The 14,173-nt window shown below is 43.4% G+C and overlaps 1 protein-coding gene across 1 annotated transcript in view; it reads left to right on the plus strand.

Annotated features, from left to right (window-relative positions):
• The window catches only part of sema4gb (sema domain, immunoglobulin domain (Ig), transmembrane domain (TM) and short cytoplasmic domain, (semaphorin) 4Gb), a 28,222-nt gene extending 14,985 nt beyond the window's left edge, over positions 1-13,237 (plus strand). The window contains exons 3-15 of the mRNA XM_029527924.1: positions 585-733; positions 1,153-1,215; positions 1,505-1,603; positions 1,701-1,794; positions 2,082-2,195; positions 2,559-2,713; positions 5,437-5,612; positions 7,567-7,705; positions 7,794-8,016; positions 8,095-8,210; positions 8,415-8,569; positions 10,227-10,288; positions 10,845-13,237. Of these exons, the coding sequence (XP_029383784.1) occupies positions 585-733; positions 1,153-1,215; positions 1,505-1,603; positions 1,701-1,794; positions 2,082-2,195; positions 2,559-2,713; positions 5,437-5,612; positions 7,567-7,705; positions 7,794-8,016; positions 8,095-8,210; positions 8,415-8,569; positions 10,227-10,288; positions 10,845-11,812 (2,513 nt within the window). The 3' untranslated portion in view covers positions 11,813-13,237. The remainder of the gene's footprint in view (positions 1-584; positions 734-1,152; positions 1,216-1,504; positions 1,604-1,700; positions 1,795-2,081; positions 2,196-2,558; positions 2,714-5,436; positions 5,613-7,566; positions 7,706-7,793; positions 8,017-8,094; positions 8,211-8,414; positions 8,570-10,226; positions 10,289-10,844) is intronic.
• Positions 13,238-14,173: the final 936 nt, after the last annotated feature.

Raw genomic sequence — 14,173 nt, forward strand, 5'->3', positions numbered from 1 at the left:
TCCTTCCATCCCCTCCACTCGCATCTGCCAGATCTGTCGTCATGCAGTCATGCTAAGCATGCCAATGCTCATTTAGGGTATATACTGTATATTCTGTAGACACGGGGCTGGGTATGATGCCTGAGTTGAAACTAAAAACTTTTTTTTTTTTTTAACATTGTAGTTAAAGAGATAGAAATATCTACAAAAAAACATTTTAATTTTCACCAACATGAACACCACAGATTTTTTTGGCATTGCATAAACAAAAGCTGTAAAAATAAAAGCAGTGTTGCCCTTCGTTATCATGAGGAATTTAGAAAAAATGTATCCCATAATGAAGCAGAGGCAAAAATAAGGCTGCAACCAATCAGTAACCTTAATGATTAGAAATTTCCTCAAAAGGCCACTTATTCCAAAAAAAAAAAAAAAAAGTGAGTCCGTTCCAAGGACTCAAACGCTAAAAACAAAAATAAACTTTAATGGCCAGGTACAAAATTTTTATTCATTTACCTGACATTGAAATGGTTTAGCAAGATCTGTGGTGGTTTTGTCCTGATTTAGCCCATGGATGTAGTTGAGCACCTTTGTTGTTGTTGTTGTAGGTCTGTTGGGCAGCGCTCGGTTCACCGGCTCCTCCGGGAACTACAGCACCCTCCTGCTGGAGGAGGAGTCCGGGCTGCTGTACGTGGGAGGCCGAGGAGTTGTGTACGCACTCAACACCTCCAACATCTCCACACCTGCAAACCTCAAAGTGAGTGCCAGGTCGCCGCAAACTGCACATCTCCGATGACAAGAAAAAAAAAAAAAAGGAGAACCTCATTTCACAAGTTGTTTTTTTCCCATTTCCTTAAAGAGGACTAATAATAAGAAGAGAAACTAATAATAGCCCAAAGCAGATTGAACAAATCCCATTGTGATCCTCTAATTTTATGGATATCGGATTAAATGCACCAGACGTTTATTCAAAGGTTACTGAAGAGGGTCAGGAGAAAATTGAATGCTCTGTCCTTCTTTTCTCACTTCCTGTTTATCTCACACACACACACACTTGTTTTCTTGATTTTTATTTCTCCTCTTTCTGTCCATATAGATTTCTTTACATTTATCTATTTCCCCTCCTTTATTCGTCCACCGAGTCGACTCACACTTATTGCTTCCTGGTGTTTGCAGATTGATTGGGATGCTTCCGCTGAACAGAAGAGGCAGTGTCTAAGCAAAGGCAGAGATAATCAGGTAGACGGCTACAGCTCTGCTCTCTTGTCATTCAGCCCTTCCTTCTTTTAAAGTTTTCATTTATCAAGTGATTGATGGAGAAAGCAACAGACTACTTCTGATGGCAGAAAGGTGGATAATCCCTTCAATTGCTTCTTAATCCACTTACCCTGAGAAAGACTAATCAGGGAATTAATACATTTTAGAAATATGTGTATATGCCTAAACAGGCCTTTTTAGGGGATGTGGACGGGTTGGCTGCTGTTCTCTGCAGAGCCAGGAATAACCTGCTTTTCTCCCCTCTTTGCAGACTGAATGTTACAATCACATCCGCTTCCTGCAGCGGTACAATGAGACTCACCTGTACGTCTGTGGAACGAACGCCTTCAGGCCGCTCTGTGCTTATATAGTAAGCGTTCATGTGGAGTCATTTCAGGAGGCTTATGGATTGGTTTTAAATTGAATCGCTAATTTTCAGTTTTTTCCTCTTTTGCCCTCTCTGTTAGGATGAAGAGCGATTCAGCTTCTCCTCAGGCTTTGAGGAGGGAAGAGATCGCTGTCCCTATGACCCGGCAAAGGGATACACTGGCCTCCTTGTTGGTACGCTTCCCAAATTTGCATTTAATCTTTCTTTCATCTATTGGTCATCAAAGCAGCACCTGAGCCTTATTCAAAGTGAGGCAAGAACTATAGCAGCTAAAACTGCAAGGGCATCTGATCCGTTCAGAGTGTGAATCAGAAATCAGACTGTGCCCACATCTTTTACAGTGTAGTTGTGAGTCACGGATCCTTAGTGTTGTGTTGTGCTGTATGAATGACAAAATCAACCATTGACATCTTACTCTCAACATCCCTTCCTTGTTTATGCTCCACGATCGGCTGATCAGATGGCGAGATGTTCACAGCTTCTCAGTATGAGTTTCGCAGCTCTCCAGATGTGCGAAGGAACTTCCCCTTCCCCACGCTCAGAACAGAGGAGGCCCCAACCCGGTGGCTTCTGGGTAAATACAAAACATGAAAGCGCCCCATTTCAAAAAAGAAAGAAGAAAGAAAATAATCGACAAGTGGCTGCTGTCAGATGGTGGTTTGGAATTTAATTTGGAGTATACCACTAAATAGACCAGACCTCATTGAAACTTTTACATTTTTATATCGCAGATATTTTGCTGTTACTGCAGAAAGTGGTTCCCATATAGACTAAAAAAAAATCACCTCATTGATTTCATTGCATCACAGTCCCAACTGGTTTAGATGATGCAATTCAATCATACTAAAAAGCTCCATCTTTAGGAGACACTTTCTAGCATGCTAATGGGTCTGAGCTCGGGGATGTGGATCTGTCTGTGTCTTGTTTGTGTGTACAGAGGCAGATTTTGTGGGCTCTGTGCTGCTGAAGGAGAGCGTCAACAGCTCCATCGGTGACGATGACAAGATTTACTTCTTCTTCACGGAGAGAAGCCAGGAGCAGATCACCTACCCGAGCCAGACCAAAGTCTCCAGGATCGCAAGAGTCTGCAAGGTCAGAGAGACAGACTCGACCAAACCGCCTTAATGGTCGGCAAGTTGGCTCTAAAAACACAAGTTAAAACTCACACTCATGGAGGGAGGAGGAAGAGGAAAAGTTGGGAACGCAACATACAATTTACAGAAAGATATTGAAATGGAGTTAGGGAGACTTCCTGTACTGTCCTTCTCGCTCAACTGCTCTAACTTCCCGTGGCGAAGGAACCTGCAGTTGGACCGGTTTGACTGTTGCCAGGCAGACTTAAAGCACACCACCCTCCCTCCCCTTTATTGCCATCTCTTCCTCATCCTCTTCCCTTCCCCTCTCACCTCATTTCACTTGCGATCAGCATCTGCGGTCCAGACAGCATGCCCAGCCACCATTCTTAGAGGTCCTTCTTCCTCTCTGTCGTCCTGCCTGTAGTTTCTTGGTGCTATAATAACCATCACAGCGTGCTGTTGTACTGAAAACGCTGTTGCACCTGTTCTATGGAGTCAGCTGTGATCTGGTGAAATGATTTCACGCTGTGAGACCTTCACAAGTATTTACATGAATGTATGAGAGTAAACAGAAAGAGAATAATGACTAATGAAGTTAAATAGATTTTTTTTATATATATCATACAAGACATAGCATGTGCTTTATTTTTTTGACTTGGACTCACAAAACAGACTCAAACATCCAGGAATAAGGAACCAATTCAAGCTCAGATAAACATGAAACCTTTTTTTCAAATTTAAGCTCACTGTCATTGTTTTCCTTGTGTACAAGACATGAAGACTAAGTGATGCAGGATATTTGTTAAACTGCTGTTAATGAGGCAACAACAACAAGATGCGCGTTTATTTTTCTCTCTCTTCATGTTTCACCTTGTGCTGCTGCCGCCTTTATGTTAATCAGCAAGCGCTCACTTCACACGTTGAAATTAATATGTAAATTTTACAGGGTCCGACCTTGTAATTGCTGCCATGACTTTTATGTGAAAGTGACTCTGGCGCTTGTTCGGACGTGAGATGACAAGTTAAGCTGTTGTGATATTTAAATAACAAGGTTAATTTCTGAGAAGGGTCTTATTTTTAAGCCAATTCTGATGTTGACAGAAAATTGAGTTTTTGTGATAGTTTGCAGAAGTTACTCTTGCACTAATTTTGCCCAAAATATGTTGGGAAAAAAAAAAACTAAAATTCTGCTTGTTGCAGATTTCTGGGTACATTAATGCTAATTTTCCCCATGAAGGTGATATCCAACTGCAGGCGGTCAAATAATCCCTCGTCCAAAAATCTTTAGAATCACATACACTCAGACGGTTCATTTCATGATTCTCTCTACATCATTTCTGGAAATTAGGTCTGGCCTCCTATCTTCACCAGCACTGTTGAGTTGTCAGAGTGCTGGAAAATGTAATAACTCAGTCCGAACTGGGCCACAGCAGCGCATGCCGATGTGGAGCTGGTCCCCAGCTTTGGCGTCGTGGCAGCACATACACCGCGCTGGCTGGCTGGTTGGTTGGTTGGAGGGAGCTTTGCAGATTGTTTAGGCCCTGGCTGTAGCCTCGAGCCAGAAATGAGCGAAGACCTGCCATTTTTATAACTATCTAACCAGTCGCCCCCTCTCTGCTGTTTCTCACTCACATCGACTTCCACAGCGTTCATGACCTATTTTCATGGAGAATGGCGTAAATGGCATGAAACACTCAGACATTAATTAAGATTCCCCCTCAGTATCCCAAACAAGGGGGGAAAAAATGGGTGTACAATTTGCCATTTTTTTCAGCTATAATTTCAGATCCAGGAACACGACTCACTTCTGACTGAAACGGTGGCACAGTAATTTCCCTACAGGCACAACTTTATGATGCTATGCTTGGATTCCTCTGGATTTACAGCACGACAGCCCGATGACCCAGACGTTCCTTTGACTGACATAGATTGTAATCTATAAGTGCATCCCTTCCGCTCCTTCTGCAATAATAACTTGGGATCCATCTCTATAAGAGCTTTTATGGGTTTTTTTTTTTTTTTTTCTCAATAGCCTCTATCTTACCCCCACTTCAGTTACCGCCCCCCCACCCCCACCCAGCGCCCACGCCAACTCTCCAGGGATATCATTCTTTTGAGAAGAACAAACCCCAAGATGGGTTTTATTTGACTGCAGTTCTTTCCCTCTCTGTCTTTCTTTAGTACTAAACAATTGAGGTGGTCTTATTGATAAAAACCTCCCTAATGCAGTCATTTCTGTTTTTTTTTTTTGTTTTTTTTTTTACATATACATTATGTTGGCTTAAGCTGCTTTTCCTTTTTGTGTGGGAGGCGGAGGAGAGGAGGAAGAAGGAAGAAGTACACCCCCCCCCCTTTAATGAGGTGTGCCAAATTGCTCTTTTCAGGAGAGATTTCTCTGCCTCCCAGTGCTTCTAAAATGCAATTGTGCAAAAGTAGGCATACTCCACATGTTTCAGTTCCACTTTCACAAGGCTCTCTGCCTCTCTTCTATTATATGTGAGTTATTACGTCCTTCGATTTCAGTTCCTATCGTTTTGTAGATACATGTGCTTTGGTTTTATCTCTGTGTTAGAAAAAATCTGATAAGCTGCCATTGATGCCTACATGATACATGAGGGTGGTAGATTGTGTGTATGAAGTGTATATGCCTGAATATATCAGTTCAGGCGAGCGCCTTTATTTCAGCATCCATCCATTAACTCATTCACTCATTCGTCCGTTGTCCTTCTCTGTCTACAGATGGACTGGGGAGGGCAGAGGACTCTGCAGAGGAAATGGACCACATTCCTCAAGGCCAGAATGGTGTGTTCAGTCCCAGAGTATGAGCTGCACCTCAATATCCTGCGCAGTGTGTTTGTCCTGCAGGGTCGGGACGCTCAAAGCAGCATCTTCTATGGTATCTTTGGCCTTGAATGGTAAGCGACTGTACTAAAGTCCCGTCTTTTCGAGCGTCTGTCCCATCAGCTTCAGGATCTCAGCTCTCATTCAGCATTTAGGAAAACTAGAAGAAACTGCAAATGGGGCTTATCATTAACAAAATGATCATTTCTAATGTATGAGTCCCCTTAATTGAATGAAAAGGGGAACATTAAACCAAGTGAAGGTGCCGTTTGAATCCTCTTTTTGACATTGTGGTTATTCTGTTTTGTGGAATAGAGGTCAGGTTTAGGTGGAGGTAAAATAATTTAGGGTTATCCAATACTATTCACAGAGCAGTGTCGCAATGTCGTTAGTCAATCAACAGAAAATTGCCAAACAAAGGTTCATCATTGTATTAATTAAATAAAATGAAAATGTTAAGTGTTTAATTGGTTTCAACTGTGGGGGGAGATGCTTTTCTCTCTTTATTAAAATATTCAATCTAAATCTTTTGGCCACTCTCTCCACTTACAGTGCAGTCCAGCCTGAAGGTCAGTTCCATCAAAAGTCCTCTGCCACTGTTGCTTTGTTGATGTAATGAATTAATATTTGCATGTCCAAGTTATTTAACCTCCTACACTTGAGGTATATAGTTTTCAGCTTAGTCTTACGTCTACGTATCGGTTGTGGTGAGCGTCCTGTTGCACTGGGTGAACACTTTTCCTCACAGAGGCCTGTTGCAGTGGCACTAAAGGTTCACTTACATTTGGAAATGTAGGGCTTTTGGGCAACCTTGGGTTCGGAGAGCTCACTCGTTCTTTAAAAACAACAACAACAAAAAAGATTAATTGTTCAAATAATTTTAAAGAATTACAGGAAAACTGGCAGACAGAAGTAGCTGAGCTGCAGTCAGAGCTGGCGGGACAATGTCAGAGAACGAGTGAGATATCTGGCAGCGATGTGAATGTGTGTTTGTGCTGATATGCAGAGTCATGCTGCATAAAACCCGTCCCAGGGGGTTTTGGATTTTGATGGAGAGGATTGTATTGCAACAGGACAGTACTACTTTCTATTTCCATCGTACTTTTTCCAGTTTTTTCTTTTGTTTTTCACGCTTCTCAACTTCTGTCTGTCAGTCTGTCCTCTGGCAGAAGCTGCCCTGTCCTGTCCTTTTTGTGTGTATCTTTCTTCTTCTGGTTTCCCTTTAAAAACATACACCTGTGTGGGTAGTAGTCATTACTATGCATTAGACTCAACTGTGCAGGACCGAGTTGGCCCCTAAGCTATACCGCTCACCAGTGATGAAACCAGATTCTTGTTTCACTTCATTCTCATTTTTCTTACTTCAATGCGTTTGAAGACTGAGGTGGGCACACAATGGACACAAGAATGTGACGCAGAGGGCCCCCTCGCCCCTCATTACTAATCTCACCTTTAGGGCTTGAGATTTAAGGTCACGTGGTTCCGAACTCCTGACTCATGCCGCTGTTATGTTGTTAAATGAATCTTTTCTTTTTCGCAATTGTGGCACCAAAACCGCAAATGGAGCTGTTTTATTCATGACTCACAGGTTGTGGACATTTTAGCATTGTCAGTGTGTTGTTGAAGAATCTGCAAAACAAAACAAAATATTTCCTTCTGGACGACAGAAGAAGTTACTTGAGATAAAGGAGGGAAGTAACACACCTGTCAGTGACACCGCTCCCACATGTCCAAGCAGGACAAATTGTTAAAATTCAAGTGGAAAATGTAATAGCAAAGGGGAAAAAAACCCAAATCTACTTTACCACCTTAACAGCTTTCAGAGGAAAGAGAAGGCCCCTCAGTAGTCTGGTTACCTTTCCACCTGTCAGTGGCCACTGAAGAACTGTGATCTGCTTGAAATCCGATCTGGTTGGCAGCTGCTCCCCAGATAATAACCTCTCAGTGTTTATTCAACGTTGAATCATTAATCCTGAGTGTGTCCTCTGGGGTGGTGGTGCATGTGGGGGGGGGGGTATTGTCTTTCAGGAAGAATATCAAAGCTTCTGCTATCTGCCAGTATGCCTTCTCTGATGTAAAGAAAGTTTTCGAGGGCCCCTACATGGAGGTGCAGGACTCAAAGTGGAGGGAGTACACAGGGAAGGTCCCAGAGCCAAGACCTGGATCTGTAAGTTTCACTGCAGAAACTGCTCCGCATCATTTAATTAAAAGAGTACTGATCATGACCCTGCCTCTCTTTCTCCCATATGTCACAGTGTATAACGGATCTGCACAGGTCCCAGGGCATCAACTCATCTCGAGACCTTCCCGACCATGTCCTCACTTTCGCCAGAAGGCACCCGCTGATGGCCAGCCAGATCCACCCCATCGGAGTGCGTCCTCTCTTGTTCAAGAGGAGCGTCAACTATGTGAAGATTAGTGTTCACAAGGAGCCGGCGCTGGATGGAACAGTTTATACTGTCCTGTTTTTGGGGACTGGTGAGGTTTACTGCTGAACGCTGAGCAACTCCTGTGTTACTCAGTGTTGTTTTGTTTGACAACGTTGTATCTTTCCAGATGACGGATGGTTGCACAGAGCGGTAGACATTGATGGAGAAATGCATATCATTGAAGAGCTGCAAGTGTTTGATAAACCACAACCCATAGAGAGCATGGTCATATCCTCAGCTCTGGTATGCATTTATTTATTTAAAATAACCGGTGTTGAAATGGGCTGTCTATTCTGAAGGAATGTGAATGAAAATGTACAGTTTCTGATTAATCTACAGAGATGGCATTGCAACGCATCTGGGTTGGAAAATGTAACATTTTAATCTAAAAAGAAAAAGAGGAAAAATAAGCAAATACAGCACAATCACTTGTGTTTTGTGTCACAGCGGAGCATTTACGTCGGCTCCCACTCTGGAGTTGTGCAGGTACCAATGTCGGCCTGCCAGCGATACACTTCCTGTTATGACTGCGTGTTCGCCAGAGACCCGTTCTGTGGCTGGGACGGGAAGGTGTGTGTAGAAATATCCTCACGTGCACAGAGGTGAGGAAGACACGCACAAACGACAATCCATGTAGACTAAAAGGCCATTTTCGAGTCGCACTGTGTTACATGCATGAGACAAGATGAGTCTGTATCTTCCTAAACTCTCTATGCTGTCGCACCTGTCTGATCTGCATGTTGCCATCTTGAAAGTCCTACTTACGTTTTCTTCAGTTTGTTGTCTGTCTGCTGATGTGTGCACTGGGATGTGAACTTTTCAGAACAAGAGAAACAAAAAATCTTTTTTAATGCAAAAATTGGAATTGATACCGAAGCATTGTACAGCTTCTATTAGAATAGAAATTTCCTACGAGCACGTTGTTCATATCACAATCAAATAATAGGGAACTTTTCAGACAAAGTGATGGCATGATAATGAATTGTAATAATTATAGTTAGGCCTTCTCGAAATGAGGAATAAAGCTCCAAGCTGAAATTAATAATCTTGACACAGTACTTTTTTTTTTTTTTTTTTGCATTACACGACCTTTTTCGTTGATGTTTACTTCTTCCTTTGGGCCCACCAGCAATCCTGGAGTCTGATGAATAATTTATACAGCTTACTTTGCCTTCCAACAGAATTTTTATGAAAGCAGGTCTAAGACAATGTAGTCGACCTCAATTTTTCTCATCAACTGTGTTCAGCGCAGCAGGAGCTTTTTTTTTTTTTTTTTTTTTGAGTGGGAAGACTTTTGAATAGTTACCTCAAAAACCAGATTTGAAATCACCTTATATCAGCATTTAGAATAAAAGATGGGAAAGTGAAACTGAGTGACCTCTTTTGGCAACACTTAATTGTATTAATGAACAGTAAAAATAATAATAATAATATTTTCTGTGTTAAAACTTAGTTTAGAGTAAATAAATTGGCAAAAGTCACATTAAAATTACAATCTGACTCTGTTTAAATATACTTTAAAATGGTGTGAGTCAACTGGACTGACATCTATACATAAACCAGTTCAAGCTTCAAGCCCTCCTGAACAAACTGTGCCACACATACGGGCAGACCTTAGCTCACTCCGGCACTGGGGGCTGTTTATTTCTCTCTTCATTCACTCTGCATGAGTGAGTAGCAGACATCTTAATCTCCATGACCGCAGCAGACACATCCGCAGTAGCACATTTGCTGAAAGCAGCAGAAAGAGTTGAACGTTAATGGGAGATCTTCCCCGGTTCCCTGGTTTGTAACGGATAATATATGCACCTAATTTCTAAAGTAATTAAATAGTTTTTGTTGTCCTGAGCTTTCCATAAAGGAAAGCGAGCAGTCTGCCGTCCGGTCTTGGAGGATTGTGATATGGATGGGAAAAACTTGTTCCGTCCACCTTAAACCTTCTGATGTGCAATTTAATGTCTGACTGTGAATTCCAGCTCTGACTGCAGCTGCTCTGAAGTATTTTTAAAACCTGGTGTGCTGCCCTAATAATTAAGTTATTGTTATGGATTGGTTTTCATGTTTTAGACAGCTCTTGGGCTTCTTTAGTTTTTTCAATTAAGTTTTTTCTTAATTGTGATTCTGTTACATCTGCCTCATGTTTGTGACTCAGTGTTTTCTGATCTATCACGACTGCAACTTAACTCGAACATATTCGTGCAATCTCTGCGATCAAATGTCGGTTAAATACTAATGTTTCACATGTGAATCAAATTTCAGGTCGAACCTCATCCAGGACATCCTGAGAGGAGTCAGGGGTTGCAGAGAAAATTCAGGAAATGGTATGTTAGAACGCACACTAATCGACAAAACGTACCTTCATTCTAATGATGAGAAGGTTATGTACTTGATTTTTACTTAATCTAAGTACTCTCTCTCTCTCTCTCTCTCTCTCTCTCTCTCTCTCAAACACACACCCACGTGGATTATGGGGTGAAAATAAGTCCAACTCTTCTGCCTGAAAACTCGACTCACTAGCAGCTATTAAAAGATTTTATTAGGTGTGCGTTCCTTACCCATCCCCCCCCGGTCCCAGCATACACATTTTAATCAGTTCCTTGTCTTGCTGGAGGTCGGCCGGTCACGCTGGCTGCATTGCAGGGCTCCTTACATTTAAAGAGGCTTATGAAATGTAAGAGAATGTGATGTGGAAAGGTAGAGGCGTGCAGGTTGCTCACCTTCACTTTGAAACCATAACCTTGGTAACCTAATATCTCTTTCTATATCCGTCTCTGTCCTGCTACGCTCTTCTCATGCTGTATCTCGACCTTATCTCACTCGTTTCATCCCTCTTCAGCTCCGTCTCATGTCTCGTGTTTTCTGGTTTCCATCTCTCAGTGGTCCATCGGAGGCGTTCTGTGATGTTGGGTGATGATGTGCTTCTACAGTGTGAGCTACACTCCAACCTGGCAACTCCTCGCTGGACTCTAAACGGTAAAGAACTCCAGGGATACGACCTGAATTCGGGCTACCGCATCGGCACAGATGGCCTCCTCATAATTGGAGCTCGTGCCCAACAGAGTGGATCTTATCGCTGCTTCGCTGTGGAGAACTCGGTCTCAGTGCTGGTTTATCTTTACACCGTCAGGGTGCACACTGACCCCTACTTCGCTGTGGAGCCCACAGACTCAACTAACCCCACCACAGTCTCCAACCCAACTGTTATCTCCACCAGCAGCCCCACCGAGCAGCCCCTGCCCTCCCCTCCTGCCCCGCTGCCCCCAGGACCGGAATTCCAGACCTACAGACACATGGAGGCCGTCTACATCTCTCTTGTTGCCGTTCTCGGAGGACTCTGCTTGGTGTTGACTGTGGTGCTGCTCTATGTGAGCTTCTGCACCAATCCGTCCTCACGGGACAGAAAGTTCTCTCAGCAAGGGCTGCAGGTCCTGGGCGCCTCTGAGAGAAAAAGGAGCTCCCATCTTGAACTAAGAACCATCTCCAGCCACTGCAACGGCCGCCAGGGTCGTCGGTCCATCTCAGTGCCAACCTTCGGGGACATCGGTGACGGTTTCCTCCAGATAGTTCCAGGTGAGGGCCAGATGTCGCCAACGAAAACGCCTCCTCCAGCCCCCCCTCTTCCTATGCCACCTCCGCTTCCCAACATGGACTATGCCAACGGGTTGTCGGCCACTCTGCCCAGTGTGCTGAGGAAGATGAATGGAAACAGCTATGTGCTGCTGAGGCAGGCCGACCCTGAGGGCATGTCGCCGCTCTACCACTCCTTTACAGAGGAGCTCAACAGGATCCTGGAGAAGAGGAAACACACACAGCTGGACCTGCAGCCTGACGAGAGCTCTATCTAGGATGCCCCTCTCAGTCTTTGTCCCACAGTTATTTATTTTTACCCCAGCTGTGACCCATAGCTGTGGGGAGAGCTGACGATCAAACGCTGCTGTTATTTACCCAGTACCTAACCTAGCAGGTTGTGTCCTAACCTGATCTGAAACATGCAGTCTCCTGTGACTGAATGGCCCATGATTTCACTGGACAACACACCAGAGATTGCTATTCGGAAAGTGAAGCGGTGGAAAATTTGGCCAAAGACTGCCCGAGTGCAAAAGAAATTACCATCAGTAGGGAGCTAGATGATGCTACCACAGTATAGGCTCTCTGGAGGCTTGTGAGAGATGGTGCTCACATGAAATAAAAGGCAGAGGTACAAAATGGGACATGGGTAAAAGAATTCAGGAAGTTTTTAGTGCCACTTTATGGAGCTTAAAGTGATACTCCACACGAACTCCATCACAGAGCTCTGAAAACATTAAATACCCTCCAGCCCGTTGGAGTTTGACTTGATGGTCCTACCTGTTTTGAAGTTTGTTGCGGTATTGCGGGGAGAAGAGGTTTATCTCGCCCATAGATGGCAAAGCCCTTCAAGTCTGATGGCCATAATGATTTGATTTGGCCGCTGGTGTGTGGACAAAAATGGATGGATGGCAAAGGTCCTCAGCAACAAACCAAGCAATGGGCTTGTTGTTCCATCTGACGTCTCTGTGTTCCATTAATTACTAATCACAATTTAAACCCACCGACTAGTCTCTTCTTTCACTATAGTATATTTTTATTAGTTTGTGTATCTAACTTTGCACAAAGTTATTGCAATTGCCAAATACTGAGGACATGGACAGACAAGCTGAGGGAGAAGGAACAGTTTGTCATGTTTTGAACACCTTTTTTCTGAAATGAAAACCGAAAACTTTGGAGTCTGTTTTAGGGCTTTGCTTACTGTCATGATCAATTGATCTGTCAAGTAGCAGAAAACCTCACAATCTTGTTGTCCAATCTGATATCTTCAAACAGCTTTCTCTGTGTGGCTGATTAGAAAGAGCCACAGGAAGCTAAAACCAGGGAACATTTGGGATTTTGTCTTTCATTTGTTCAAATTAACTGACCAATCGAATAAAAGCCTCCTCTCGTGCATGTGGAGTGTCACTTTAAGAAGCCAGTTCTGTTACAGTGCACAAGAGCACAGGTGTGAAGACAAATCATACATGTACTTTGTTTTTATTCGTTCTCATGTAAATAGCAATAATGATATCACTGTTGCAGTTGTGAGTAGATTTGTGTTGTGCCAGCCCCAATGGGAACACCTGTAGCAGACTCTGAAACAGCTTCTTCTTTTTTTCCCCATTAGCGTGTTTCTGTTTTTAGTATCTGTGTGTGAGAGAGAAGAGAGAGCTCTGTGAGCAGCTCCTTTAGAGGTCTATTAAAGCAGCAGTCAGTTTGTCGTCAGGTTGATTGAATTCAGCGAGGACCACAAGGACTTCTCCAAGCCTTGGAGAAGTTAAACAACACACTCTAGAGACGAACTGTAAAGAAAATCTGTGCTTGCTGTTTTATATTTATCCACCTGTAGTATATATACTCATACTTTGTCTTTGTCAGAGTGACACCCTATTTTTGGATGATTATTGCTTACACCTTGAAAGGGTTTGTCTTCTCCTGAGATATAGTTTCATGCCTGCCATTTGAAAACGCTGGATTCTTTCAAAATTGATATTACAAAAACAATCAGCATTTCATCCGGTTCTTAAAGCGACAATAAATGACAGGTGCACAGATTTGTGTTCGTCCTCTGCTGTGAAAACGCTGCCAATGGCGAATTTCTGCATCAGTCAGGAGAGGACTTTCACATATGCGCCACACAGAAGCATCCTCAGTGTTTACCCGACACAAGAGCAATGCCAAACCAACACAGACAGAGCATACGGTATTTTCTGGCAAGATGAGCAATGCTATGATTGAATAGTGCTTGTATAAGTTGGTGGTGGTGGTTTGGGGGGGGGGGCTGTTGTTGACTGAAATGTATCCGTGAGTGGTTTATAAATGTGTCACAGCCAGAGGTAAATAAAGAGCTGTCTTTGCAGCAGACTGTCAAATCAGCGCTTATAGAAGCGGCTCAGCAGCACGCCGTCTCTGGCGGCTCACAGTGCGCATCCGTCAGGGTGTCGCTGACAGTAACAGCAGCCTTTGGCTCACCTCCAGTGGAGAGAGGACGGGGGCTTCTTTATCTTTGTAGGTAGAGGCAGACAGGAAACATTTGACCTCCATTACTTGGTCAGTCATGTAGGAAAGAGATGAGGATACAATGAGGCGGCAGCTGTTTGGACTGAAGGTTTTCAGCTACCGTCTTGTTTTCTTTGAAAGACACTTTATTCTGAAGT

The sequence above is a fragment of the Echeneis naucrates genome, chromosome 19 (genome assembly GCF_900963305.1).
Source record: "Echeneis naucrates chromosome 19, fEcheNa1.1, whole genome shotgun sequence".
NCBI classification, from domain to species: domain Eukaryota; kingdom Metazoa; phylum Chordata; class Actinopteri; order Carangiformes; family Echeneidae; genus Echeneis; species Echeneis naucrates.